Raw genomic sequence first — 26,557 nt, 5'->3', positions numbered from 1 at the left:
TGAACAATAGATATCAGCATAACATTTGTAGCTGAATGAACTTTAGTTTCTGAAACCAAGTAAAGTCTTCCCACAGTGGAGGTATATGTGAAGGTACAATTGTACCTATGCAGCCTGTTAAGGTTGTAAAATTATGCAGCCTGACAAGAGTTAAAAGTTCTGTTAATACTCTAATTACAGGTAATTCCCATTTACAGATATAGAAGAATGTTAGGTTATCTCAGGGAATCTACATTTAATAACCAATTCAGCCTCATTGCATGCAATGGTTAGGTTCCTAATATTACCCTGTTTGAAGCAAGATTTACGACAAGACCAATATTTCTAATGATACCTCCGTCACAACTCTTAACAGTATGGGTGTCTTGAGAATACCGATTCTGTTAACAACGTAGCAGACAAGGTGGCCCATGACCAGACAAGCCCTTCTGGCATTTGTCAGAATTGCAGATGGCCAGTCCAGCCCTGTTGGCCACCTTTAAAGTTTAGAAACAGTGGCTGAACATGTGAAATGCTTACAAGATGTTTCCGATGAAGTTTGGAAATGATGCTCTGAAGCTAGCTGGATCGTTGGAGTTCTCTGTTAGTTCCTCCTGATCCACCCAGCTTCTCCGATGCTGCAGAGCCAATGCTGGCTCATACAGTAGTATTGGAGAGCACACAATTTGGGCCAGAATTGGGACAATGCCCCTGGTCACAACGGTAACTCAAGCAGAAGTGCATCGAATCCCAGCAAGCAAGTAGCGGGAGGCTGTGGAGCAGTGCGCTCCTGTCGAAGACGATAAGACAAGACCACTAATTATAAGGAAAATGTTTTGATTTGGTTTTGCCTAATATTGACATATATAACAGACAAACAATTTGACAATTCCTTATTCTGCAGGAGCTCCTGAAACAAAAGTGAAAGACTTCAGGTGCATCAATCATAAATATGAAAACCTAAAATGTGAATGGAAATCTGGTGTAATCGGCAGCAACGACAACTATGAGCTACTGTACTGGTAAGCGCATGTCATCTTTAATTTGGATTGAAGGGGTATTCTAATTTCAGCAAATAAAGTTTACTAAATGTATACATTTTCAGTATGCTTCCTATATTAATTCTTTGATTTTCAATATTTTTCCTAGTTATATTATTAGTCAGTACCAGTGGCAGTGGTGTAAATAGAGTCCGATGGGCCTCAAGGCTAAATTTGGACCAGGTCAAACACCTCCATATTGGTTAGATGCATGTGCATTTGTAGCATTCTAGTTCCTATAAAGACATTTGTGTTAACCCTCCATGTAATGATGTCTCCGTCCTGGCCCCTTCTTGTAATAACGTCCCCCCATCCTAATCAGTACTTGCAATAATTTACCCCATCCTGTCCCCTTTCTGTAGTAAGAATTAGCAAGCTGGTGCCATGCTCCTGATTAAAAAACAGGACAGACTCAGGTTAGGTCAAAATGACAATGCAGGCAAAACTTGGGATTTATCCACCTGACAAATAAATCAATGTCTTTAAAATATTTCTAGGGATGAGCAACGATTTTATGGTGAAACTTGCGTGTCCATAAGTTTTCCGCTATAAATAAGTAGCCACATAGCTACTCACAGCTAGTATACAGTTGTGCCAGAACAGTATTCTGTCCATAACTATCATCTCTAACCATTTGTAGGGGTTGTACTCGCTCAGGTACAGCGGGTGGCAATCAGGAGGTACGTTTTTTTAAAAGTTCACAGGGTTTATTGATTCACAAACCCACAAAACAAGTCAGAAAAACAAATATCCTTTAGCTCAGGCAAAAGAAAATACAAGTGTCCATTACTTTAGGCTCAGTCCTGGAGCCTCAACATACACTGGAGGCTTTCACCTCCACATACACCCCCTGTGTTAAGCATTAGCCTACATTATATAGCTCTAGCCACACCCAGGAACCCATTACATGATTAGTCACGTGGTTGTGACATCACTGCAGGTCCTCAAACACATATAGAGGTATGATGATACCCCTACCCAGGGGTGAGGTATATGGGTAGCCAGACCCTCCCATCTCTCCCAGCTACCCATAACCCTGACCCAAGTGTACTAAATGATCCCTTAGTGCTTATGTGCATTAAAGAAAACACTCCAGGTTACATCACAGAGACAAGCCATATCTGCGACACAAACCTCCCGTCGACTATACGACCCTTAGCCACGCTACACCATTAGAGATGATGAGCAAATCAATTTGATGGCAATATAACTCATGTTACGTTTTTAGGAATTTACTTAATATGAACAATTTGCAAGTAACATAAATTTGCCTAAAAGGGCCACAGCAATTTTACACAAAGCACAAAGCTCACATAACCCCAGGCATGTCTGTTCAGTCTTTCCAATTATGCCTGGCAGCTATCACAAAAGTTAGCACAGCCAAAAAGGAGGGACTATCGTAGACAGTGTAAAAGCAGAGGCAGGGAATGCAGCAGCTAAATTGAGTTTGAATCTGCATAGAGAGACAACGCCATGGCTTACATCTTAGCAATAAAGTTAGAAAGCAATAAAACACTGAATAAACTGTTCAAATAAGGTGTGAAAGCACAACAGTGAAGACTTCCTTAATATTGAGAGAGACATAGAAGAGTCATACATGTCTTTTCATGGCGATTGAAAGCTTTTGGAACACTTTCAATTAGTGGTTGGAAAACTTCCTGGTCAAAATTTATATTTTAAAATATTCACTCATCACTATTTGCCAAAAGATTATTTAATTTTTTAAGAATGTGGTCAATGGTTACAAATGTGCTGTTCTTTATTGGAAAATTTAGTTTTCTTTCCTTTCTACTTTTTATGCTTTGTAACATTGTTCATTTTCTACACTCTCCATACAAGCAGGTAATCCACACATGTGTTGAGGCTGTCTTAACAGCTGCAAATCATGCAGCCACAGGGACTTGAACATAATATACAAGCCCTCCCAGATGCTCGGATAACACCCGAACATGCTCGGATAAGACGCTATCCAAACACGTTTGCTCATCACTAACAGCCATATATTAAAGATAATGTGTTGGACTCATGAAAATTTCTCCAGGTTGGGGTCTTTAAGGATCTGAGTATCCCTTGAGATGACCAATAGTGCACAGTAAATAATGAATTTGATAGACATTGGCGCACATGTGTGAACACTTACTTCAATCTGTTATTTTGAAGGCAAGATGGAATGTCTCAGAAGAAGATGTGTAGAAAATACATGACGCAGAATGAAATGAATACAGGCTGCGATTTTGGAAGTGAGGTATTCGAGATGTTCTCTGACCTGTTTATTTGTGTCACTGGAATTCCAAGCATGGACCCAATAAGACCATCATACTTTATTTTACAGCCACAGAGTATAGGTAAGATAAAAATAATCAAATACTTACTATTAATAGTGATAAAATAACTTTGTATTGGACAAGAACAACTAGACATGCATTTAGGTGTCTGAAGGCCAACACAAGCCCTCATGGCGGTATAGACAGTCACAATTCCTTGACCATTGCATCAATAATGCCATCCTTTTAGGGCATTTCAATGGTAAATCTCCATCTCTTGACCCAACTGAATTAGCTGGAACAGAAAGCAAATTGTGACGCCAACTGTTGTCACCGCTTCCTCAGGTGACAACTTACAATCACTGATGGAAGAGTAAATCCCTATAAGTTATCAATACAGAAGCAGTTTTGTTATAACTTTCCAAAAGGATCCATAATTTCCAGCCACTTTAGAAGCCAGCTTAGGACTGCCCATTTGTAAATCCAGGATTTTGCATGTATGCAAATCACATACTTGTGACCAGCCGCTCTCACTGGCAATGTTGGTGAATCCTAACAGTGTACACACCACACACTGTCAGGATTCAAAAGTGTGCGATAACATACAGTGAATGCAGACTTTTGCAAGAAACCCGGAAAACCCATCTAATATTATGTTTGGTCAGCACAAATATTTTTACAGATAAGTCTGTGGAAAATGTATAGAAATATGTTTTATTTTGAACAGTAGAAAATTCATGGAAAACTACAAATTCGAATTTGTCATGTGTTTGATAGGTAAACCTGGTATACCAGAAAATCTAAATTTGACCATGGACATATCTGATGAATTAGTCCTGAGCTGGAAAGAACCTAAGGGAAAACTTCCTGCTCATTGTTTCCAATATGAGATCCAGTCCAAAAACCAAATGGATATGTGGCAGGTTCGTATTACATGTAATTTCTAATAACTTCTCCTTGGCCCCAATACACAACCTACATTACACTTTGCCAACTATTACAACTTGATCTTCTACATAACAACTGTATCTTCTTACATAGCAGAGTAGCCATTGAGTCCCTAAAATGCAGTGCACCTGTCTAAAGAATACCTAAATAACCAATTTTGTGAATTTTCACTCATTTTGGTAGCACAGGAAAATGAGGTTGGATTATTATATTTTGGTTTGAAATTTTAGATATAACATTGTATATAATTTTTTTTTTAGTCTGTGGCTAATCAGAAAGAAAGCAGTCAATATAGTGTTAAAAGATCTGAGACATCAAACACCTGTCTACGTGTCCGAGGAAAAGCAAACATATACTGTGCTGATGATGGATATTGGAGCGACTGGAGCCCAGAATTGTGTTGGACAGGTAATATTTGAACAGTGCAATAAAGATTGGTAGCAGCCAGTGGCATAACTTGAGTCCGATGGGCCATGGTGCAAAATTTAGACCTGGGCCCCCACCTCCATGTCGGTCAAATGTATGGGCCTTTGTAGCGTTCTAGATCCTATAAAGACATACTTGTTCACTCTGCATGTATTAATCTCCCCATCCTGACACCTTCCTGTAGTAATGTTCCATATCCTATCCCCTTCCTGTAATCATGACCCCATTCCTGGTGCCTTTCTGTAATAATGTCCTCAATCCTGGGCCCATTCGGTAATAATGTCCCACATCCTGGGCCCCTTAGTGGTCTAATGTCCCCCATCCTAAGCCCCTACCTCATATAATTTCCCCCATCCTGGACCCCTTTCTTGTATAATTTCCTCCATTTTGGGCCCCTACCTTATAATGTTCCCTATCCTGGATCCCTTGCTGGTATAATGTCCATTATGCTGCTCTTTTTCTAACATGAAAAAAAGTAAATTTGTTTTGCTTTCCTTCACACTCTTATAACGTTTGGTGTCCTCTTCTATAGTCTGCAGCTGGCTTTGGCGTACCAGCCATGGGTGGCGCATGATGTTACTGCCATGCACACTGCTCGTGACGGGCATGCTGACATCAGATGCCAGCCTTTGAATGGCCAGCAGTATGTATTATTTAGCTTTTGGAACTTACCAACAAAGTTAAAGAAAGGTTCTCATCTTTTTTTTAGAATACTGCCCTGCCACTGACTTCCTGTTTTGCAGCAAGTAGTGCACTCTGGAGACTGACAGTTTAGGCCGATGGCATTGTCTTGCTTCTGGTCAGAACTGAATACTCTCCCTTGTAGCTAGCAGAGAAAGTTTTGCTTCTGCAACATGGAAAAATTTACAGGAGACTGAGGAAGGTCAGATCCAATGATCTGGTCAGCTTAAGAGTGCAGAAAAAAGTTCCCACTACCTAGTTACCTAGGTAAGTGGCTATTCTGAGACTACAGAGATGACACTAGCTGTACACAATAGAGTTAAAAATCTCTCTGCTCTTGAGAAGGGAAAGGATTTTTAATAAGAGGCAAATGGCAGAATTGTTTTTTTTACAAGCACTTTGCAATTTTAACCATTTAAGAGCTTGAGGAAACTTCTTTAATTTGGTAACTCCTTGTTTACCAAATTATCCATAATACTAGTATCCGTATGAGAAATAGAAAGCAGAGACACAAGCAGCCGTATGGTCCCATAAAATACATTTTATTAAATACAAAAGATAAAAATCACCAGACATGAAACAGGTGTACAGAGGGGAAGTAACAGTACGCACTAATGGTAATGGCAAAAAGCAGGCCTAAAGGCGATCCATAGACCATACTGCTGGGCTAGCAATATGCTAGAGAGAGGTTTCCCATATCACAAGTAATATTAACACATACAAGGCCAGTGCCCACATGCAGGGACTATAAACATCAAAGCATAGTGCAGCGGTGTACCTACAGCAGACAATGGTGGTCCAGGGAGCGCTCAAGCAGGTCTAACAGGGTTAGCAGGGTTAGGCCTGCTTGAGCGCTCCCTGGACCACCATTGTCTGCTGTAGGTACACCGCTGCACTATGCTTTGATGTTTATAGTCCCTGCATGTGGGCACTGGCCTTGTATGTGTTAATATTACTTGTGATATGGGAAACCTCTCTCTAGCATATTGCTAGCCCAGCAGTATGGTCTATGGATCGCCTTTAGGCCTGCTTTTTGCCATTACCATTAGTGCATACTGTTACTTCCCCTCTGTACACCTGTTTCATGTCTGGTGATTTTTATCTTTTGTATTTAATAAAATGTATTTTATGGGACCATACGGCTGCTTGTGTCTCTGCTTTCTATTTCTCATATATTGATTGGCAGCTGGCCCCGACTATCTATCCATATATAGCATATAGTATTTTGGAGATTCCATTGTGTTACTGTATTTTACTATTCCTAATATGCTGGCTTTAGTATTATTATAGTATCCATATGGAACGCCCGCCAGGACCGTGGGGTACTCGGTACCGGGTCCGGTACTTAAGGAGATATGTCATGGCAGTGGTGACCCAGTCTGTGGCCCTGGGCACCCATGTAAAAGGGATTTAAATAAAGTTTGTGTTTGTGACGCCACCTGTGGTATTCGGTCAGTGGAGACCGACGCTGCTTAAGGGGTCCTCTGGGGTGATGTTATGGCAGTTAAGATGGTATAACTTCCCACAGGGGAAGTTGGGTCCTCAGGGCTCTCGGAAGCTAGTATCGCAGGCTGGGCTCTCGGAAGCTAGCTCCGTCGCTGTTCCCACGCTTTTGCAGCTTCACGGAACCAGGACTGCCGTAGCTGACAGCACAGCTCTTCCACTTTTGCTCCAAGAACCTTCGGGTTCATTGCTGACAGCAGGTCTTCTTCTTTCACCCATTGGCTGGGGCAGCTTCCTGCTTCCTCCCCTTCCTCCGGGTGACCTCCGCTCTCCATCTTGCTGGCTGTGTTCTGAGCCTCATCTTCCTGCTGTTGCTTCCATGCCTCCTTTCATGGGCAGTTCCTTCTTCCTTGTTTCCCGCCATCCCAGATTAGGAGACGGACGTCTCTTGGGGATGTACAGAACTCTCGGACATAGTAATATCGATGAGGGGCGGCCATAACTTTCGCGCCATTCTTCCAAGCTCCGCCCATGACAACACGCCCCACTCCTCCTGCACACCACATGGTGCTGTAATGGTGGTGGTTTGTGCAGTAATTCACAGTTCAACAGTCTCTCAGCACAGCACAGTCTCTTAGGCGCACAAGACCCACTTCAATGGGTCGGTCCATCCTGTTCGTGACGCCAAAAATGAGATGCCCGCCCGGGCTCTGGGGTACTCGGTACCAGGTCCGGTACTTCAGGGGATATGTCACGGTGGTCGTGACCCGGTCAATGACCCTGGGCACCCATGTAAAAGGGATTTAAATAAAGTTTGTGTTCGTGACGCCACCTGTGGTATTTGGTTAGTGGAGACCGATGCTGTTTAAAGGGCTCCCCTGGGGTGATGTTATGGCAGTTAAGATGGTATAACTTCCCACAGGTGAAGTTGGGTCTACAGGGCTCCCGATGTGTAGATGAAGATGGTGGATGGTGCGGTAAGAAACGGAGGACACATGTTTGCAGTCTCTTTACCTGGTTTACTGAAGAATTCAGGCAACCACAGTCCAGGGCACCAGATCACTGGTACAGGCAGGGTCCAGCTGGCTTGGAAGCGAGTTAAGAGTCCCCTTTACCAAGTGGAGTTAGATGCCTTCCTACTAGCGCGATGGTGTAGTCCCTTGCTGCATGTGGCTTCTGTCAAGGTCCTCACTGTTCTCTCTGTCCTCCTTAAAGGGTAGGACACTAACCCGTATGACAGGTGGTTCGATCCTTTTTAAAGGGTCTCTATCATGATCCGGGCTCTATATGCCACTGTGTCTCCTGGGTATTAGGGCAGACAGGTGACATGTAGTCAACTGTCCTGCCGCCTTCTGCTGTAAGTCTTTGAGTTCCTCACAACCTCAGTCTTCTGCCTACTGGTGTCTGCACTCTGCAGGAAGGTAGCCCAGTCGCACCTGTCCTCCCCAATTGTCACTGTCCTGTGCTTCGCTCTCCTGCACGCTCACTACAAGCTGTTCTTCCTTCTGTGTTATCTCTGTCCAGGAGCTGCAGCATCCTCTTGGCTGCATGGCCCCTCTGCTTCCTTCTCCTCTGTCTCTCTGAGAGGAACTAACTCTCAGACTGGCTGACTTTCCCTCCAGACCAGAATATATATAAGGGAGTCACCCACAAGCTGGATTAAATCTCCCTCTGGACCGGAGTGTGAATATGTTGTATGCTTATGTTTAACTGATAAAGAAGATCTTCCCTTGTTTCCAAGCGTGATATCACTCCCCCATGAGGAAAGCAATGCCACTGTAACAACCAGGACCCTGGGGTTTACACGTGCATTTTTGAGTTTTCATAGATAGCTATGTGTTAATGAGTCAGTTTTCATAATTTGTTAACTGGTTATAGAGTCTATAAATATCACACACTTAAGATAAATAAACTTTTGTATACTGAAAGAACTATATTTAGACCAAAGTTAAAAAATAAATAAAAAAAAATAAAAAAAAATAACTTCTGGACCACCCAAAGAATATAAATGTCTGGGCAGTCTACACTTTATCATACTATGACATTCTAAAATGTTAAGGTAGATTAAGTAGCTTTCAGGAATCTGTGCAGCAGTAGGGGCAGGAAGCTGACCCACAGAGAAGACAGACATGATTTATTATCATGTTTGCCTTTCTGATCACTCAAAGTACTTCCTCCTCCTGACCCAGTGATCATGTAATTGCTAGGGGTAGGGAAGGTATAGGTCCTAAGAGATCTTATCAGCTAAGATATGCAATCAAAAGCTGAAATTCCCCTGGAACTGGATCTCCAATACAGTCCTAGTTAAAGGGGACATCAGCAATAAAAGTAATGTATTAATTTGTTCAAGCATCACCCAAAAAGTCTTCTAACACCTAATTGGGGGCACAGTTTGCAAAATAAATGAAAGAAAATAAATAAATAATGAAAAAAAGCAAGAGGAAAACAAACAACACCACTAGTCTGAATAACTGCTGACTTTAAAAAAAAACCCATATGTTTAACATAAAAACATTTTTGTACGAAAACAGAATTTTAAATATTTTTAGCGGTCTTTTGTGGTCGTAAAAAAGCAGAAAGCACGCAAACAAATAGGCATTTTAGATTTTTTTTTACAATTTTCCTTGAACATAAAAAAATAAAAAGGTGGATGAGGGTAGGAAGTGGGGGGATATGCCCAGTCCTGAACTGGTTAATCAAAATATAGGGTTGTCTCAAATTCTTAAATGGCTAAAATTGCAAAGTGCTTGTAAAAGTAACCAACTTTGCAATATACAGTTAGGTCCATATATATTTGGACAGAGACAACATTTTTCTAATTTTGGTTATAGACATTACCACAATGAATTTTAAAGAAAACAATTCAGATGCAGTTGAAGTTCAGACTTTCAGCTTTCATTTGAGGGTATCCACATTTAAATTGGATGAAGGGTTTAGGAGTTTCAGCTCCTTAACATGAGCAACCCTGTTTTTAAAGGGACCAAAAGTAATTGGACAGATTTGAATAATTTTAAATAAAATGTTTATTTTTAGTACTTGTTTGAAAACCCTTTGTTGGCAATGACTGCCTGAAGTCTTGAACTCATGGACATCACCAGACACTGTGTTTCCTCCTTTTTGATGCTCTGCCAGGCCTTCACTGTGGTGGTTTTCAGTTGCTGTTTGTTTGTGGGCCTTTCTGTCTGAAGTTTAGTCTTTAACAAGTGAAATGCATGCTCAATTGGGTTGAGATCAGATGACTGACTTGGCCATTCAAGAATATTCAACTTCTTTGCTTTAATAAACTCCTGGGTTGCTTTGGCTTTATGTTTTGGGTCATTGTCCATCTTTAGTATGAAACGACGACCAATCAGTTTTGCTGCACTTGGCTGGATCTGAACACACAGTATGTCTCTGAATACCTCAGAATTCATTCGGCTGCTTCTGTCCTGTGTCACATCATCAATAAACACTAGTGACCCAGTGCCACTGGCAGCCATGCATGCCCAAGCCATCACACTGCCTCCGCTGTGTTTTACAGATGATGGGGCATGCTTTGGATCATGAGCTGTACCACGCCTTCTCCATACTTATTCCTTTCCAACATTCTGGTAGAGGTTGATCTTGCTTTCATCTGTCCAAAGAATGTTCTTCCAGAACTGTGCTGGCTTTTTTAGATTTTTTTTAGCAAAGTCCAGTCTAGCCTTTTTATTCTTGATGCTTATGAGTGGCTTGCACCGTGCAGTGAACCCTCTGTATTTACTTTCATGCAGTCTTCTCTTTATGGTAGATTTGGATATTGATACACCGACCTCCTGGAGAGTGTTGTTCACTTGGTTGGCTGTTGTGAAGGGGTTTCTCTTCACCATGGAGATTATTCTGCGATCATCCACCACTGTTGCCTTCCGTGGGCGCCCTGGTCTTTTTGCATTGATGAGTTCACCAGTGCTTTCTTTCTTTCTCAGGATGTACCAAACTGTAGATTTTGCCACTTCTAATATTGCAGCAATTTCTCGGATGGTTTTTTTCTGTTTTCGCAGCTTAAGGATGGCTTGTTTCACCTGCATGGAGAACTCCTTTGACCGACTGTTTACTTCACAGCAAAACCTTCCAAATGCAAGCACCACACCTCAAATCAACTCCAGGCCTTTTATCTGCTTAATTGAGAATGACATAACGAAGGGATTGCCCACACCTGCCCATGAAATAGCCTTGGAGTCAATTGTCCAATTACTTTTGGTCCCTTTAAAAACAGGGTGGCACATGTTAAAGAGCTGAAACTCCTAAACCCTTCATCCAATTTAAATGTGGATACCCTCAAATGAAAGCTGAAAGTCTGAACTTCAACTGCATCTGAATTGTTTTGTTTAAAATTCATTGTGGTAATGTCTATAGCCAAAATTAGAAAAATGTTGTCTCTGTCCAAATATATATGGACCTAACTGTATCTCTTAGTAAAAATCCTCTCCATTCTTTAGAATGGAGGAATTTTACACTTTATACTTTACTGCTCATTGCTTAGGTGACTGGCCACTTCTGCAGTCTATCAATGATGGCCGGTTTCCTATACAAAGAGCACTGTTCTTAGAAGCTTTTTCCTATTTTGTAACATGTAACGCCCAAGGTAACTGGTTGTTACAGTGGCATTGCTTTCCTCACGAAGAGAGTGATGTCACGCTTGGAAGCAGGGAAGGATCCATTTAACAGGTAATTAGCACATACAACAACAACACCATTCTGACTTCAGGCCAGAAGGGGCATCTCTACACCCGACTTCAGGGGAGCTGCTCTCTCTGGTCAGGAAGAGGAAGCAGTTGCTAGGCAGTTAGTAGTTGGTAAGAGGAGAGTGACATGTGAGGAAGGAAAGCTGGAATCGTGCAGCTCCTGGTAAGGAAAGACAGAACAGCGCAACTGATAAAGAGACTGAAAGGGAAAAGAGGCAAAGGTGAAGTTAAGACCAGAGGAGAATAGCTGCAATTTAGCTACCTCTTGACAGAGCGAAGACACCGGTGGCCGGAAAACCGAGGTTGTGAGGGGCTCTAAGACTCACAGCAGAAACTGGCAGGACAACAGAACTACAGGTCACACGCCCGCCCTAACACCTGAAGACACAGTGGCGTACAGGGCCCAGGTCGTGATAGAGACCCTGAGAAAGGGCTCGAGCCACCTGTCATACAGGTTAGTGTCCCACTTACACAAAGGAGAGAAAACTCTTGAGGACCTTGTTGGACAGCTATAGGCAGCAAGGAACTACACCACAGCGCTAAAGGGAAGGCTTCTAACCCCACCTGGTAATGGGGAAATCCCAACTTGCTTCCAAGCCAGCCGGACCATCACCAGCACCTGTGATCCGGTACCCTGGACTGTGGCTGCCTGAATTGCTTCAGTAAAGAGCTAAAGAGACTGCAACCTTGTGTCCTCTGTTTCTTATTACCCCATCTCCATCTACACACGGGAGCCCTAGGGACCTACTTCACCTGTGGGAAGTTATACCATCTGGCTGCCATAACATCACCCCAGAGGACCCCTTTAAGCAGCATCAGTCAACCCTGTCCGAATACCACAGGTGGCATCATGAACAATCCTTTATTTCTAAAACCCTTTAAAGACCGTTCCTTTAACATGGGCATCCAAGGCCACAGACCGGGTCATCGCCGCTGTGACACATCCCTTTAAGTACCGGACCCGGTACCGAGTACCCCACGACCCTGGCAGGCGTTCCATGACACTTGTTTGAAAGCAGGTAAAATCTCTTGATCCAGTCAGCTTCACTGACTGTGCGCTCAGTTTATATTGGAACAAAGCTAACAGCATTGGAAAGTGCACAGTTCAGGCCAGAGGTGCAACCATGCCACGAAACCAAACTGTCAATCAATCAGGAATGTATCACTCCTTAGCCTGCAGGAAGCCTGGAGGCTGGGTAACAGTGTGTGCCCGATTGAGAACATGGGACAACTTCTTAAAAAAATTCCCAATTTTGAAAATATGATAAAGTGTGAATATAATCTTTTTAATCTTAGATGCCAATAGTTTTACTTTATCTCTGCGCAAAGCCCCAATAAATATTTTTGGTTTTGGTTTCCCTTACAGAACCTCCTCCAGAGCTTCATCTCATGTGGCTCTATTGTATTGCAGCGGTGATCACAGTATTCACAGGTTTATGTGTTGTTGCATGCGTATACACAGTTAGAAAGAGGAGGTAAGTACCTAAACATCAACTCTGTTTCTTTTATTTTTTTAATCCCTTGCCTTCTGGACAATTTTCATTGTTATGTTTTTATTTTTCCCTCTCCGTGTTCAAAGAGCTATAAGTTTATAATTTTTTAATCTCCATAACAGTATGAGGGCATGTTATATGCAGGATGAGTTGTAGTTAGTATGACACAATCCGTTTTATCATACAATGTGCTGAAAAACGAGAATAAAATTCCAAGTGGGATAAAATATGAAAATCAATTTCGCCATTAAGTTTGGGGTTTTCTTTTAAAGGCGTTCATTTTTTAGTAAAAGAAAGCCCTGTAACCATGATTTTACAGGTCAGTATGTTTATGGCGATACTAAACTTGTACAGATTTTTTTTATTTAAGTGGTGAAAAAAATTTAAGTTTGCAAAAATAATTTTTTGTCCCTGTTGCAATTTTCTGAGACCCATAACATTTTTATTTTTATGAGCCAGACAGACACTTTTCTGACCGTTGTCTAAGGGCTTGCTCACATCTGTGTAAGGATCTGGTGAGTGCAATGCAAGAAAAAATCTTATTACACTTGCACTAATGTTATTCAATGAGTCAGTGTTGAATTGGGTCGAAGAAAAAATCACAGCATGCTGCGTATGGCTGTGTGCACACGTTGCGGTTTTTTCGTGTTTTTTTCGTGGTTTTTCCTGATAAAAACGCTATAAAACCGCAAAAAAAAAGCATACAATAAACATCCCATCATTTAGAATGAATTCCGCATGCTTTGTGAACATGATGCTTTTTTTTCCGCGAAAAAAACGCATCGCGGTAAAAACCGCAGCATGTTCATTAATTTAGCGTTTTTTTTTGCGGATTTACCACTACAAAATGCATTTGGAAGAGTCCGGAAAAAAACGCAGCAAAAATGCGTCAAAACCGCGGCAAAAACGCATGCGGTTTTCTTGCGGATTTCTTGCAGAAAATGTCCGTTTTTTCTCAGGAATTTTCTGCGAGAAATCCTGAACGTGTGCACATAGCCTTTGGCTGCGTGAAATGTCCAAGACTCACCAATGCAAGTCAATGGGTGCGAGTAAAAAATTGAATGGCACACAGACAATGCACGTACCATCCAAATTTTCAAATTTTACTCACACATCTCAAAGGAAACCCCACATTTCATCAGCTGAGTATAATAAAATCACAGCCCAAACTGTCAGAATAGAATAGATTAAATAGAAATATGACAGTGGGATATATAATCATTACTTTGCGTGTGTAGTTTATTGTACATGTATTTAGATAATAAATCAATAAATAAATGAAAAAGAATGGAGTGGAATCCCTCTTATTTTTAATAACCAGCTAAGAGAAAGCAGACACCTATGAGCTGGTCTTAGTAGTCTTGGAAAGGGCCAATAAACATGGAGCATCTCAGCCTATTTATATCAGCACCCAGCTGTTTGCTGTACCTTTACTGGTTATTATAAAAGGAAACCCAAAATAAAATGATTTGGGGTCCCTCCTATTTGTATTAGCCAGCAAAATGTGAGCAGACATCTGTGAGCTGATACAGTTATATGAAAAAGATTGGGCACCCCTATTAATCTTAAGTTTAATGTTTTATAAAAATTGGTTTTTTTTGCAACAGCTATTTCAGTTTCATATATCTAATAACTGTTGGACACAGTAATGTTTCTGCCTTGAAATGAGGTTTATTGTACTAACAGAAAATGTGCAATCTGCATTCAAACAAAATTTGACAGGTGCATAAGTATGGGCACCCCACCAGAAAAGTGACATTAATATTTAGTAGATCCTCCTTTTGCAAAAATAACAGCCTCTAGTGGCTTCCTGTAGCTTTTAATGAGTTCCGGGATCCTGGATGAAGGTATTTTTGACCATTCCTCTTTACAAAACAATTCCAGTTCAGTTAAGTTTGATGGTCGCTGAGCATGGACAGCTCTCTTCAAATGATCCCACAGATGTTCGATGATATTCAGGTCTGGGGACTGGGATGGCCATTCCAGAACAGTGTAATTGTTCCTCTGCATGAATGCCTGAGTAGATTTGGAGTGGTGTTTTGGATCATTGTCTTGCTGAAAGATCCATCCCCTGCGTAACTTCAACTTTGTCACTGATTCATGAACATTATTGTCAAGAATCTGCTGATACTGAGAGGAATCCATGCGTCCCTCAACTTTAATAAGATTCCTGGTGCCGGCATTGGCTACACAGCCCCAAAGCATGATGGAACCTCCACCAAATTTTACTGTGGGTAGCAAGTGTTTTTCTTGGAATGCTGTGTTTTTTGGCCGCCATGCATAACGCCTTTTTGTTTGACCAAACAACTCCATCTTGGTTTCATCAGTCCACAGGACCTTCTTCCAAAAAGAAATTGGCTTCTCCAGATGTGCTTTTACATACCTCAGCCGACTCTGTTTGTGGCGTGCTTGCAGAAACGTCTTCTTTCGCATCACTCTCCCATACAGCTTCTCCTTGTGCAAAGTGCATTGTATAGTTGACAGATGCACAGTGACACGATCTGCAGCAATATGATGCTGTAGCGCTCTGGAGGTGGTCTGAGGATTGTCCCTGACTGATCTCACCATTCTTCTTCTCTGCCTTTCTGATGTTTTTCTTGGCCTGCCACTTCTGGCCTTAACAAGAACTGTACCTGTGTTCTTCCATTTCCTTACTATGTTCCTCACAGTGGAAATTGACAGGTTAAATCTCTGAGACAGCTTTTTGTATCCTTCCACTGAACAACTATGCTGAATAATCTTTGTTTTCAGATCATTAGACAGTTGTTTTGAGGAGCCCATGATGCCACTCTTCAGAGGAGATTCAAACAGGAGAACAACTTGCAAGTGGCCACTTTAAGTAGCTTTTCTCATGATTGCATACACCTGGCTATGAAGTTCAAAGCTCAATGAGGTTAGAAAACAAAAAAAGTGCTTTAATAAGTCAGTATAAAGTAGGTAGGAGTATTTAAAACAAGAAAATGATAAGGGTGCCCATAGTTATGCACCTGTCAAATTTTGTTTGAATGCAGATTGCACATTTTCTGTTAGTACAATAAACCACATTTCAAGGCAGAAACATTACTGTGTCCAACAGTTATTAGATATATGAAACTGAAATAGCTGTTGCAAAAAAAAAAACTATTTTTATAAAACATTAAGCTTAAGATTAATAGGGGTGCCCAAACTTTTTCATATAAGTGTATTAGTAGGTTGAGAATTACCATGGTTTTTTCCCCTTCCCAGACTAATAACACCAGCTCTCAACCACCCCAGAAATGGCACAACCATTAGATCCGCCAATTCTGGGGCTTAGTCTTGGCTATTTCTGATTGACCTGGTGCGGTGACAATTGGAGTAATGGTTTTGAGGTTAATGTAGTCAAAAGAAATAAACAAACACACAGAAAAGTCCTTTAATTGTATAAAGCACTCCCCGACAATTACCCTTTTTACCCATTTTATAAAAAAAGTAATCAACAGGGGTACGGCGTAATCCATAATATGGAGGTCCTAATTCCGGTGCTTAGCATCGATATTCCCACTTACCCTGGTGCGGTGGCAAGTGGGGTCATAGTTGCAGGGCTTGATGTCAGCTTTGTAATGTCAGCAGACATCAAGCCCACAAGTTAAGGTACCGTCACACTCAGCGACGCTGCAGCGATATAGACAACGAGCCGACCTAAACTAGATCGCTGGAGGGTCGCTGTTTAGGTCGCTGTAGAAACGTCAAACACAGCAACTCCAGAACGATGCAGGAGCGATCCAGTGACGTAACGGCAACTCACTTCTCGTTCTTAGCTCCATGTCAAACAGCCGGAGTGTACCGATCCGACACACATCTAGGGGTCCTATGCTCGTTGCTGGCGTCGTTGCTTTTGATGTCAAACATGACGATACACGCCGACCTGGCGACGAAATAAAGTTCTGGACTTCTAGCTCCGACCAGCGATGGCACAGCGGGATCCAGATCGCTGCTGCGTGTCAAACACAACGAGATCGCAATCCAGGACGCTGCAACGTCACGGATTGTTGACGTTCTCTTTGCAAAGTTGCTGCGTGTGACGGTACCTTTAGTATTGGAGAGGCAAACTCAGTATCAAAATAAGCGTGTGCACAGCTCTATAAAATGGTGCCCAGGTAGGTTCCAAAACCTTAGTGATGTATATGTAACAAAACCTGGCACTCAACTTTTTGGTATATGCAGGTAATTTTTTATTCCAAGCGGAAGTATTCCGCTTGGAATAAAAAATTACCTGCATATACCAAAAAGTTGAGTGCCATGTTTTGTTATGTATAGTATTGGAGAGGCGTCTCTAAGGCTACTTTCACACTAGTGTCGGGCTCAGCCCGTCGCAGTGCGTCGGGCCGAGGTTACTGACGCTAGCGTTGTTTGCGCCGCACAACGGGTGCAGCGGATGCAGATTTTCATCGCATCCGCTGTCCCATTGTGAGGTGCGGGGAGGTGGGGGAGGAGTTCCGGCTGCGCATGCGCGGTTGGAAAAAGCGGTCCGTCGGCAGCAAAAAATGTTACATGTAGCGTTTTTTGCTCCCGACGTTCCACCAAAGCACGACGCATCCGTCGCACGACGGATGCGACGTGTGGCAATCCGTCGCAATGCGTCGTCAATGCAAGTCTATGGGGAAAAAACGCATCCTGCAAGCACTTTTGCAGGATGCGTTTTCTCTGCAAAACGACGCATTGTGACGGATTGCAGTTAACGCTAGTGTGAAAGTAGCCTTAGACATGCTCATTACTAACCCCACAGTCTTATTGTAATAAAGAGACAGCAAGAATAAAGTCCTTTATTTGAGATAAAACTCCCCACCCTTTAATATACATTTATTTAAAAAAAAATGAAAAATAGAAAACACCATATTGTTTACCTGTCCAACCAGAAGATAATCCATATCTGTCGCTTGAAGAACTCCAGCTCTGCTAAATCTGGTTGGTTTGCTGAGCGGTGACATGATGTGACCGCTCAGCAAACCAGCCAGAACAGACTCAGACAGGAGCATGAGAATGCTCCTGTAGTTTGTAGTTCTGACGTGAGAAAGGTCACTGGAGTTCACAGCTCACTTCACCGCTTGCTGAGTGAAAAAGTTCTGATGAGCGCTGACATCAGTGAGGTGATCGAGTGATCAGCGCTGCACACTGCAGGAGCATAATCACACTCCTGTTTCAGTGTGTTCTGGCTGGCATGGAGACCAGTTACATCACTGATGTGACAGCTCTCCAACTCATCCAGATCACCATGGGACATGGCCATTAATGGATTATCGTCAGACAGGTGAGGAATATAGTATTTTATTATTTTTTGTCTTTTACAGTGGGACATGGGCAATGGATTATAGGAGGAAAGGTGAGTATAACTTTGCATTTTTATGTTTATTTTTTGTGAATAAATTGGTTAAAGGGGGTGGGGAGTTTTTTTCAAATAAGGGACTTTATTCTGACTATGTATTTTTACAATTTCACTATGTGGTTAGTAATGGTGGAATCTTATATACGCCTCTCCATTACTAACCATTATGTTTGATGTCAGAGAGCATAAAAGAGCTGATATCAACCCCAAACCTATTACCCCAGGGCAAGTGGGAAAAGCCAGACAAAGTGGGGACCCATTTATTTTTGATAATCAGGCAATATAAAGCGGACAGCTGGGAATTGCAGCCCGCAGCTGTTAGCTTTACCTGCCCTGGTTATCAAAAATAGAGGGGAACACACGCCATTTTTTAAATGTATTTATTGCACAGGTGTCAGTAATATGTATTTCCAATGTTTCTATACAATTTTTTCTTTTAGACAATGGTCCAAGAAGTTACAATGCAAGGCAAAAGAGCTGGCGTATGAAATTGATTCTGGACATAGCCTTAAGTGCTGATCTCACTTTTCTGAATCATGGGTGTCCCAAGAGTTGGAGAGAAGGAGCTTTCAGAGGAAATTTTTTTTCATTTTTTTTAAACTGCACTGAAAAAAATGTGAACTGGTTTGTATAAGTGTCCAGGAGACTTTTTTTTTTTTTTAACAAGACACTTATAATGAGGAACACATGACACTGGTTGGGTTTAACAGTTGGTTCATATCATCAAGTTCAATTGTAAAACTGCAATCTAAATATATTCAGTACTGTGCTAAAGTTTTAGGCAAATGGGGAAAACATGCTGCAAATTTGTGAAAATGCTTAAAAAAGCAGAATGTTAATAGTTTATTTTTGTCAATTAACAAAATGGAAATGAATGAACAAAATAGAAATCTTAATAAGATCAATATTTAGTGTAATCACACATTGTCTTCAAAGCAACATCAAAGCATGACATTTTCTAGATATATTTACACACAGTTTTTGAAGGAACTCAACAGGGAGATTGTTCCTAACATCTTGGAGAACTAACCACAGATCTTCTGTGTATGAGGCTTGGGCAAATCCTTTGTCTCTTTATGTGATCTCAAATAGACTGGATGATGCTGAGACCAGGACTCTGTGGGGGCTGGATGATCACTCTCACGACTCCTTGTTCTTTACATTTTAGATCGTTCTTAATAGCATTGACTTTATGTGTTATAGTTGTTATGCTGCAGAATAAATTTGGAGCTCAGATGCCTCCCTAATAGTATTGCGTGATGGATAAATATCTGCCTGTATTTCTTAGCATTGAGGACTTCATTAAATATGAACAAGGAGTCTTGCAAGTGATGATTTGGACCCTACAGAGCCTCGATTTCAACATCATTGATGTTTGGAAGGCAATGGGTGATCACAAGTGTTCATACATTTCCTGGGTTTTTCCCATATCTGACTAAAGCATTTTCAAAGTAAAATGTATATGTATATGTTATATAGCTCAGCATAAATGAGTACACCTCCTTTGTAAATTAAGACTTTAATCAATATCTCACTGACCACAAGAACAATTTCCCACATTTTTACATGACTGTTTTTTATAGAAAACTTTTCTTATCCATAACATGAAAGTAAGGTTCATAATAAAACTTTAGTTACAAAATGTTCAATTTTACAACATCACAAACGACTATACAGTGGGGCAAAAAAGTATTTAGTCAGTCAGCAATAGTGCAAGTTCCACCACTTAAAAAGATGAGATGCGTCTGAAATTTACATCATAGGTAGACCTCAACTATGGGAGACAAACTGAGAAAAAAAAATCCAGAAAATCACATTGTCTGTTTTTTTTAACATTTTATTTGCATATTATGGTGGAAAATAAGTATTTGGTCAGAAACAAAATTTCATCTTAATACTTTGTAATATATCCTTTGTTGGCAATGACAGAGGTCAAACGTTTTCTGTAAGTCTTCACAAGGTTGCCACACACTGTTGTTGGTATGTTGGCCCATTCCTCCATGCAGATCTCCTCTAGAGCAGTGATGTTTTTGGCTTTTCGCTTGGCAACACGGACTTTCAACTCCCTCCAAAGGTTTTCTATAGGGTTGAGATCTGGAGACTGGCTAGGCCACTCCAGGACCTTGAAATGCTTCTTACGAAGCCACTCCTTCGTTGCCCTGGCGGTGTGCTTTGGATCATTGTCATGTTGAAAGACCCAGCCACGTTTCATCTTCAATGCCCTTGCTGATGGAAGGAGGTTTGCACTCAAAATCTCACGATACATGGCCCCATTCATTCTTTCATGTACCCGGATCAGTCGTCCTGGCCCCTTTGCAGAGAAACAGCCCCAAAGCATGATGTTTCCACCACCATGCTTTACAGTAGGTATGGTGTTTGATGGATGCAACTCAGTATTCTTTTTCCTCCAAACACGACAAGTTGTGTTTCTACCAAACAGTTCCAGTTTGGTTTCATCAGACCATAGGACATTCTCCCAAAACTCCTCTGGATCATCCAAATGCTCTCTAGCAAACTTCAGACGGGCCCGGACATGTACTGGCTTAAGCAGTGGGACACGTCTGGCACTGCAGGATCTGAGTCCATGGTGGCGTAGTGTGTTACTTATGGTAGGCCTTGTTACATTGGTCCCAGCTCTCTGCAGTTCATTCACTAGGTCCCCCGCGTGGTTCTGAGATTTTTGCTCACCGTTCTTGTGATCATTCTGACCCCATGAGGTGGGATTTTGCGTGTAGCCCCAGATCGAGGGAGATTATCAGTGGTCTTGTATGTCTTCCATTTTCTAATTATTGCTCCCACTGTTGATTTCTTCACTCCAAGCTGGTTGGCTATTGCAGATTCAGTCTTCCCAGCCTGGTGCAGGGCTACAATTTTGTTTCTGGTGTCCTTTGACAGCTCTTTGGTCTTCACCATAGTGGAGTTTGGAGTCAGACTGTTTGAGGGTGTCTTTTTATACTGATAACAAGTTTAAACAGGTGCCATTACTACAGGTAATGAGTGGAGGAAAGAGGAGACTCTTAAAGAAGAAGTTACAGGTCTGTGAGAGCCAGAAATCTTGATTGTTTGTTTCTGACCAAATACTTATTTTTCACCATAATATGCAAAAAAAATGATAAAAAAACAGACAATGTGATTTTCTGGATTTTTTTTTCTCAGTTTGTCTCCCATAGTTGAGGTCTACCTATGATGTAAATTACAGACGCCTCTCATCTTTTTAAGTGGTGGAACTTGCACTATTGCTGACTGACTAAATACTTTTTTGCCCCACTGTATCTAGTATGACCTCGGTGATTTTTAAGGACAGCACTAAGTCTTCTCGGTATGGAATGAACAAGATGGCGACATATTGTAAAATCTATCTTTTTCTATTCGTCAAGAACAACTTCTTTTAGAGCATGAATGCTGGATGGAGAATGATGACAACTTGTCTCTTCAGAATTCCGCATAGATTTTCAATTGGGTTCAGATCAGAAGATACTTTGCCACTAAATCACTTTCATCCTGTTTGTCTTAAAAAATGCAATAATGGCCTTACATGTGTGTTTTGGATCATTGTTATGTTGGAAAACTATGTCTATCAAGGAGGGCACGAAGTGATGGTAGCATATTCTCTTTCAACAAATTGCAGTACATCTGTGAATTCATGACACCATCAATGAAATGTAGCTTTCGACACCAGCAGCCCTCATGCAGCCCCACATAAGTACACTGCCATCACCATGTTTCACTGTAGGTACGATGGATTTTTCTCTCCTTTGTGGTACAGTGTTGAAGCAATCAATTCCAAAAATATTTATCTTTGTATCATAAATCCAGAGTATAGTGTCCCAGTAATCTTCATATTTATCAGCATAGGCCTTGGGAAATTGTAGGCGGCTTTTTGTTCATGAACAAAGTTCATGAGTAAAGTTTTGCTGATCTTGCAACCTACACTTCTGTCGTATACAAAAAATATTTTCTTCTCAGGTCTTGTGACATTTCTCATCCATGTGGTGCCATTGCTGAAAACATGAAATGGGAGACGGATTTTCTTTGTTAAGCGATGCCCTCTTATGGTCATCTGTCTTTGCACAACTATTTAATGAATAATGAGACTTACCTGTGGTTGAATTCTTGTTAAAGGGAATCTGTCACCTCAAATTGGTGGGCTATGTAAATGCCCTGTGTCCAGTCCGATGGGCGGTGTTTTGTCTTTTCTCCACCCCATCCTTCCCCGCTGTCAGCAATATTTTCATGAATTTGAGTAGGTGTCCTCCATAGTTCGCGCATGCATAATGCAATTTTGCCTCGCACATGAGCAGTATACTTTGCCCAACTGCGGGCAAAGCTGAAAAGCATTACTGTGCATGTGCTGGCGCACTGTGTCCCGGAACACAGCAAAATACTTCGGGACATAGTGCGTGGGTGCATGCGCAGTAATGCTTTTGAGGTTTGCCCGCAGTTGGGCAAAACATACTGCGCGTGCGCGAGGCAAGATGGCAGAGCACACGTGCGAACTATGGAGGACACCTACTCCAATTCATGATAATATTGCGGACAGCGGGGAAGGATGGGGTGGAGAAAAGAAGACGAAACACCACTTATTGGACTGGACACAGGGCATTTACATAGCCCACCAATTTAAGGTGACAGATTCCTTTTAATTAATATTTTGTAGTCCAAACTTTAGCTTTACTACTAAGAATTTAAGTGGGGAGTAGTCAGTTTTGCAACACAATCTTGAATGAATTTGTTATGAAAATTACATTTTGGGTGTGGAAAATAAAAAAATTATGTTTTGTTTTCCAGTATTTTGTAGTTTTGCATCCCAAAGAAAATGTTTATTTTTAAAAGAAACATGTTTGTCTGATAAATCTGTTGGGGTGTACTATGTGTATACGAGTATATACAGTATATATTGCAGATTATAAGACACACAGTACCATAAGATGCACCCCAAATTTGGGGGAGGAGACTAGGAAGAAATTGTATTTGAATAAAATGGGGGTCTGTCTTATAGTCAGAATTTACAGTAGCTTATGATGGGGTCAGCAGCAGTGGAGCGGGGGTCACAGGAGATAGGGTCCCTGCATCAGGGAGCCGACGGTGGCAAGAGTGGGATGAAGCTGTGGGCCCTAGGCTGGGAAACTAGATTTCAATCTACTCATGTGCAGCCTCCGGCAACCATTTTACTGAAGCAAACCGCTCAGAAATCAATGTGCCAAACAGGGACTCCACTCCTGCCTCACCGCTGACATTTTAATGAAGCCCAGGGCCCGCAGCCTTGCACCACTGGGACAACTCTTCCTCCCAGCCCAGGGGCCTACAGCGTCTCCCCACTCCTGCCACTGCTGGCTTCCTGCAGCAGGGACCCTGCCTTCTGTAACCTCACTCCACTGTCGCCACCCCCCGGTAAGCTTGGACTATAAGATGTACCCCATTTTCCTCTCAAATTTGGCAAAAAAAAAGTGCGTCTTATAGTCAAAAAATACAGCATACATATACAGTACAGTGTGAGTTTTCAAGGCTAAGTGAAATAATTTCTTGCCTAAATGTAAATTGTCTCTTCAGAGAGGAAGAGGGCTAGAACTCTAGTGCCACCTATTGGAAGTAGCAAACATAACAGTCAATGTCAACCCGTTAACGAGCCTTGTCACATGACTTAGGATAATAGTCAAACCAGAATCTCAATTTGCAGACACTGTGTTTCGGGGTACTGCCCCTCGTCAGTGCAAAGTGGAGATCTGGTTTGGCTGATTGAGAGGCGTCATGTGACAAGGCTCGTTATAGGGTCGACATTGACTGTTAGGATTGCTACTTCCAATAGGTGGCACTAGAGCTCTATTCCTCTTCCTCTCTGAAGAGACAATTTGCATATTTCCCAGAGGAGCATTGCGGCTTTAAGTCTCCTCACCTTGACATGCTTATCATGTCACTCTCCGCAAGGAGAAATGATACTTCTTGGTTGCCTAAATGTATAATTTTTAAATTAAATTTGCAGTATTTTTCAATAAAAAAAAGTTATAACTCGGCGTGCAACCTCTTTGTATACATTAATGATTAGCTTATTTTCTGGTGTGTAATAATATTCACACAATATGTAATAAGTCTCTCTATGAAGCAAAGCTCTGTGTATACATCCAAAATCACTTGTAGCACATCAACGTGAAAAAGGCTCTCACAGGCCTTAATGAAGCTTTCAGCAAAAACAAAAAAACACATGCTGCATTATGTTGGATGCAACATTTTTCTTAACTTAAAAATTTGCAGCCATCATGTACATATTCACAGTCATCACACAAAGACAATAGTATCCTGTTTGTTTTCTTGCAATTCAAATAAATAATGTGCCAGTACATGTTTTGACCATACATCTATTAGTAACTTTTCAGACACCTGGTCCTCTTTGATCTTGTGCGAGGCTGATGGAACTATTACTAGTCAAACATATGATAATGATAAATTAAATTTGAGGAGGTCATGCATGCAATAAATTCCTATAACATGAGTCATAAGAACGTAAAACATGAGAAAACATTCTCAGGCTATGTGCACACATTGCAGATTCTCTGCGGATCCGCAGCGTTTTTTGCGGTGCAGAAAGGCTGCAGATCCGCAATTGATTTACAGTACAATATAAATCAATGAGAAAAAAAAAAGATGTGCACACTTTGCGGAAAATCCGCTGCGGAAACACAGCAGTTTAAAAGAAGTAGCATGTCACTTCTTTTTTGCGAATCTGCAGTGCTTTTGTACCCATTCCATTATAGAAATCCGCAGTGGTAAAAAACGCAGCAAATCCGCAAAAAAACGCAGCAAAAACGCACAGAAAATGCTGCGGATCCGCACAAAATCCGCAGCTGCGTTTTCTGCCAGGAGAGGCAGAATCCGCACCAGAAATTCCTAAGGGTACGTGTCCACGTTGAGGATGGCCGGCGCTTTGGACGGAGCAGAAAACTCGCTCCGCCCAAAGCTCCGCCCCCTTCTGGAGACGCGATGATGCCGGATGTGTTCATTGCACACATCCGGAATCATCGCACCCCACACATAGGGCATGGGGTTTTACCTTGTGGTGGCGCAGCATCGCCACAAGGTAAACGGACATGCTGCGATCTAAGAAGACGCACCGCATGTCCGGAATCGCAGGGCCGCCGGATGCGTGTTACCACGCATAGTGGAGACGGGATTTCGTAAAATCCCCTCCACTATGCTGTAACATCTGGACGCTGCGGATTGAACGCTGCGACTCCACGCAGGGTTCAATCCGCAGCTAGTCCGGATGTAAAATGGCCCGTGGACACATACCCTAAGGCTAATCCGCAACGTGTGCACATATCCTCAGTCTGCTCATTGTGGCTAATAGTCATGTGGAGTCTAAAAAAGCCCAAATGGAAATTACCAGTTTTTTAATCTTTGTTTTTTTAATAAAGATTGTGTTACGGAGAAATACATATTACAATTTTTTTTTAAATAAATACATTTAACACAAAAACTTGATTATTTTGTACTCACTTTCAGCTTCAGTAGCTCTTAATAAGTCAAAGTTCTCCACAGCTGTCATTTAACACTAGGACTACTGGACTCGTGACCCCGACTAGAACTACTGAAGTGCAAGTAGTCAAAATGACTATACCAGTAGTCCTAGTGTTAAGTCTTTCAATAATACATTACGTAGTGTTAGGGAAGAATCAGATGGCCGAATAACTCAGGTAAGGGTCGTAACTAGTGATGAGCGAGTGTACTCGGCACTCAGATTTTCCGAGCATGCTCGGGTGTTCTCCACGTATTTTGGGCGTGCTCAGAGATTATGTTTGAGTCGCCGCAGCTGCATGATTTGCGGATGCTAGACAGCCTGAATACATGTGGGGATTCCCTAACAAACAGGCAACCCCTGCATGTGTTCAGGTTGTCTAACAGCCGGAAATCATACAGCTACGGGAACACAAACATAATCTCCAAGCACGCCCAAAATACTCAGAGAACACCCGAGCATGCTCGGAAAATCCGAGTACACTTGCTCATCACTAGTCGGGCTGGTTGTTGGCTCTCCTGACCTGAGAGGGACTGCATGTGCTTCTATACAGCAGTCATATTTCGATCAGGAGAGCCAATGACCAGTCCGAGCATTGCATTGCGTTCCTGGTCCAAGTTACCACACAGTAAGCCCCACAGCAGTACAGTATATTACCATCAAACCCATTGGCTATCCAGTTTATGTGTGGCTGGTGTGGCTCTACATTGGCAGAAACTGCACAAT

General features: G+C 41.8%; 1 protein-coding gene across 1 annotated transcript in view; it reads left to right on the top strand.

Moving 5' to 3' along the window:
• Positions 1-19,989, top strand: part of IL13RA2 (interleukin 13 receptor subunit alpha 2) — a 39,017-nt gene extending 19,028 nt beyond the window's left edge. Inside the window, exons 5-10 of the mRNA XM_069746905.1 lie at positions 884-1,001; positions 3,180-3,364; positions 4,061-4,206; positions 4,492-4,639; positions 12,851-12,959; positions 18,762-19,989. Coding sequence (XP_069603006.1) covers positions 884-1,001; positions 3,180-3,364; positions 4,061-4,206; positions 4,492-4,639; positions 12,851-12,959; positions 18,762-18,840 — 785 coding nt within the window. The 3' untranslated portion in view covers positions 18,841-19,989. The remainder of the gene's footprint in view (positions 1-883; positions 1,002-3,179; positions 3,365-4,060; positions 4,207-4,491; positions 4,640-12,850; positions 12,960-18,761) is intronic.
• Positions 19,990-26,557: the final 6,568 nt, after the last annotated feature.

Source organism: Ranitomeya imitator, chromosome 2 (genome assembly GCF_032444005.1).
Source record: "Ranitomeya imitator isolate aRanImi1 chromosome 2, aRanImi1.pri, whole genome shotgun sequence".
NCBI classification, from domain to species: Eukaryota; Metazoa; Chordata; class Amphibia; order Anura; family Dendrobatidae; genus Ranitomeya; species Ranitomeya imitator.
This window is presented reverse-complemented; position numbering and strand designations above follow the sequence as displayed.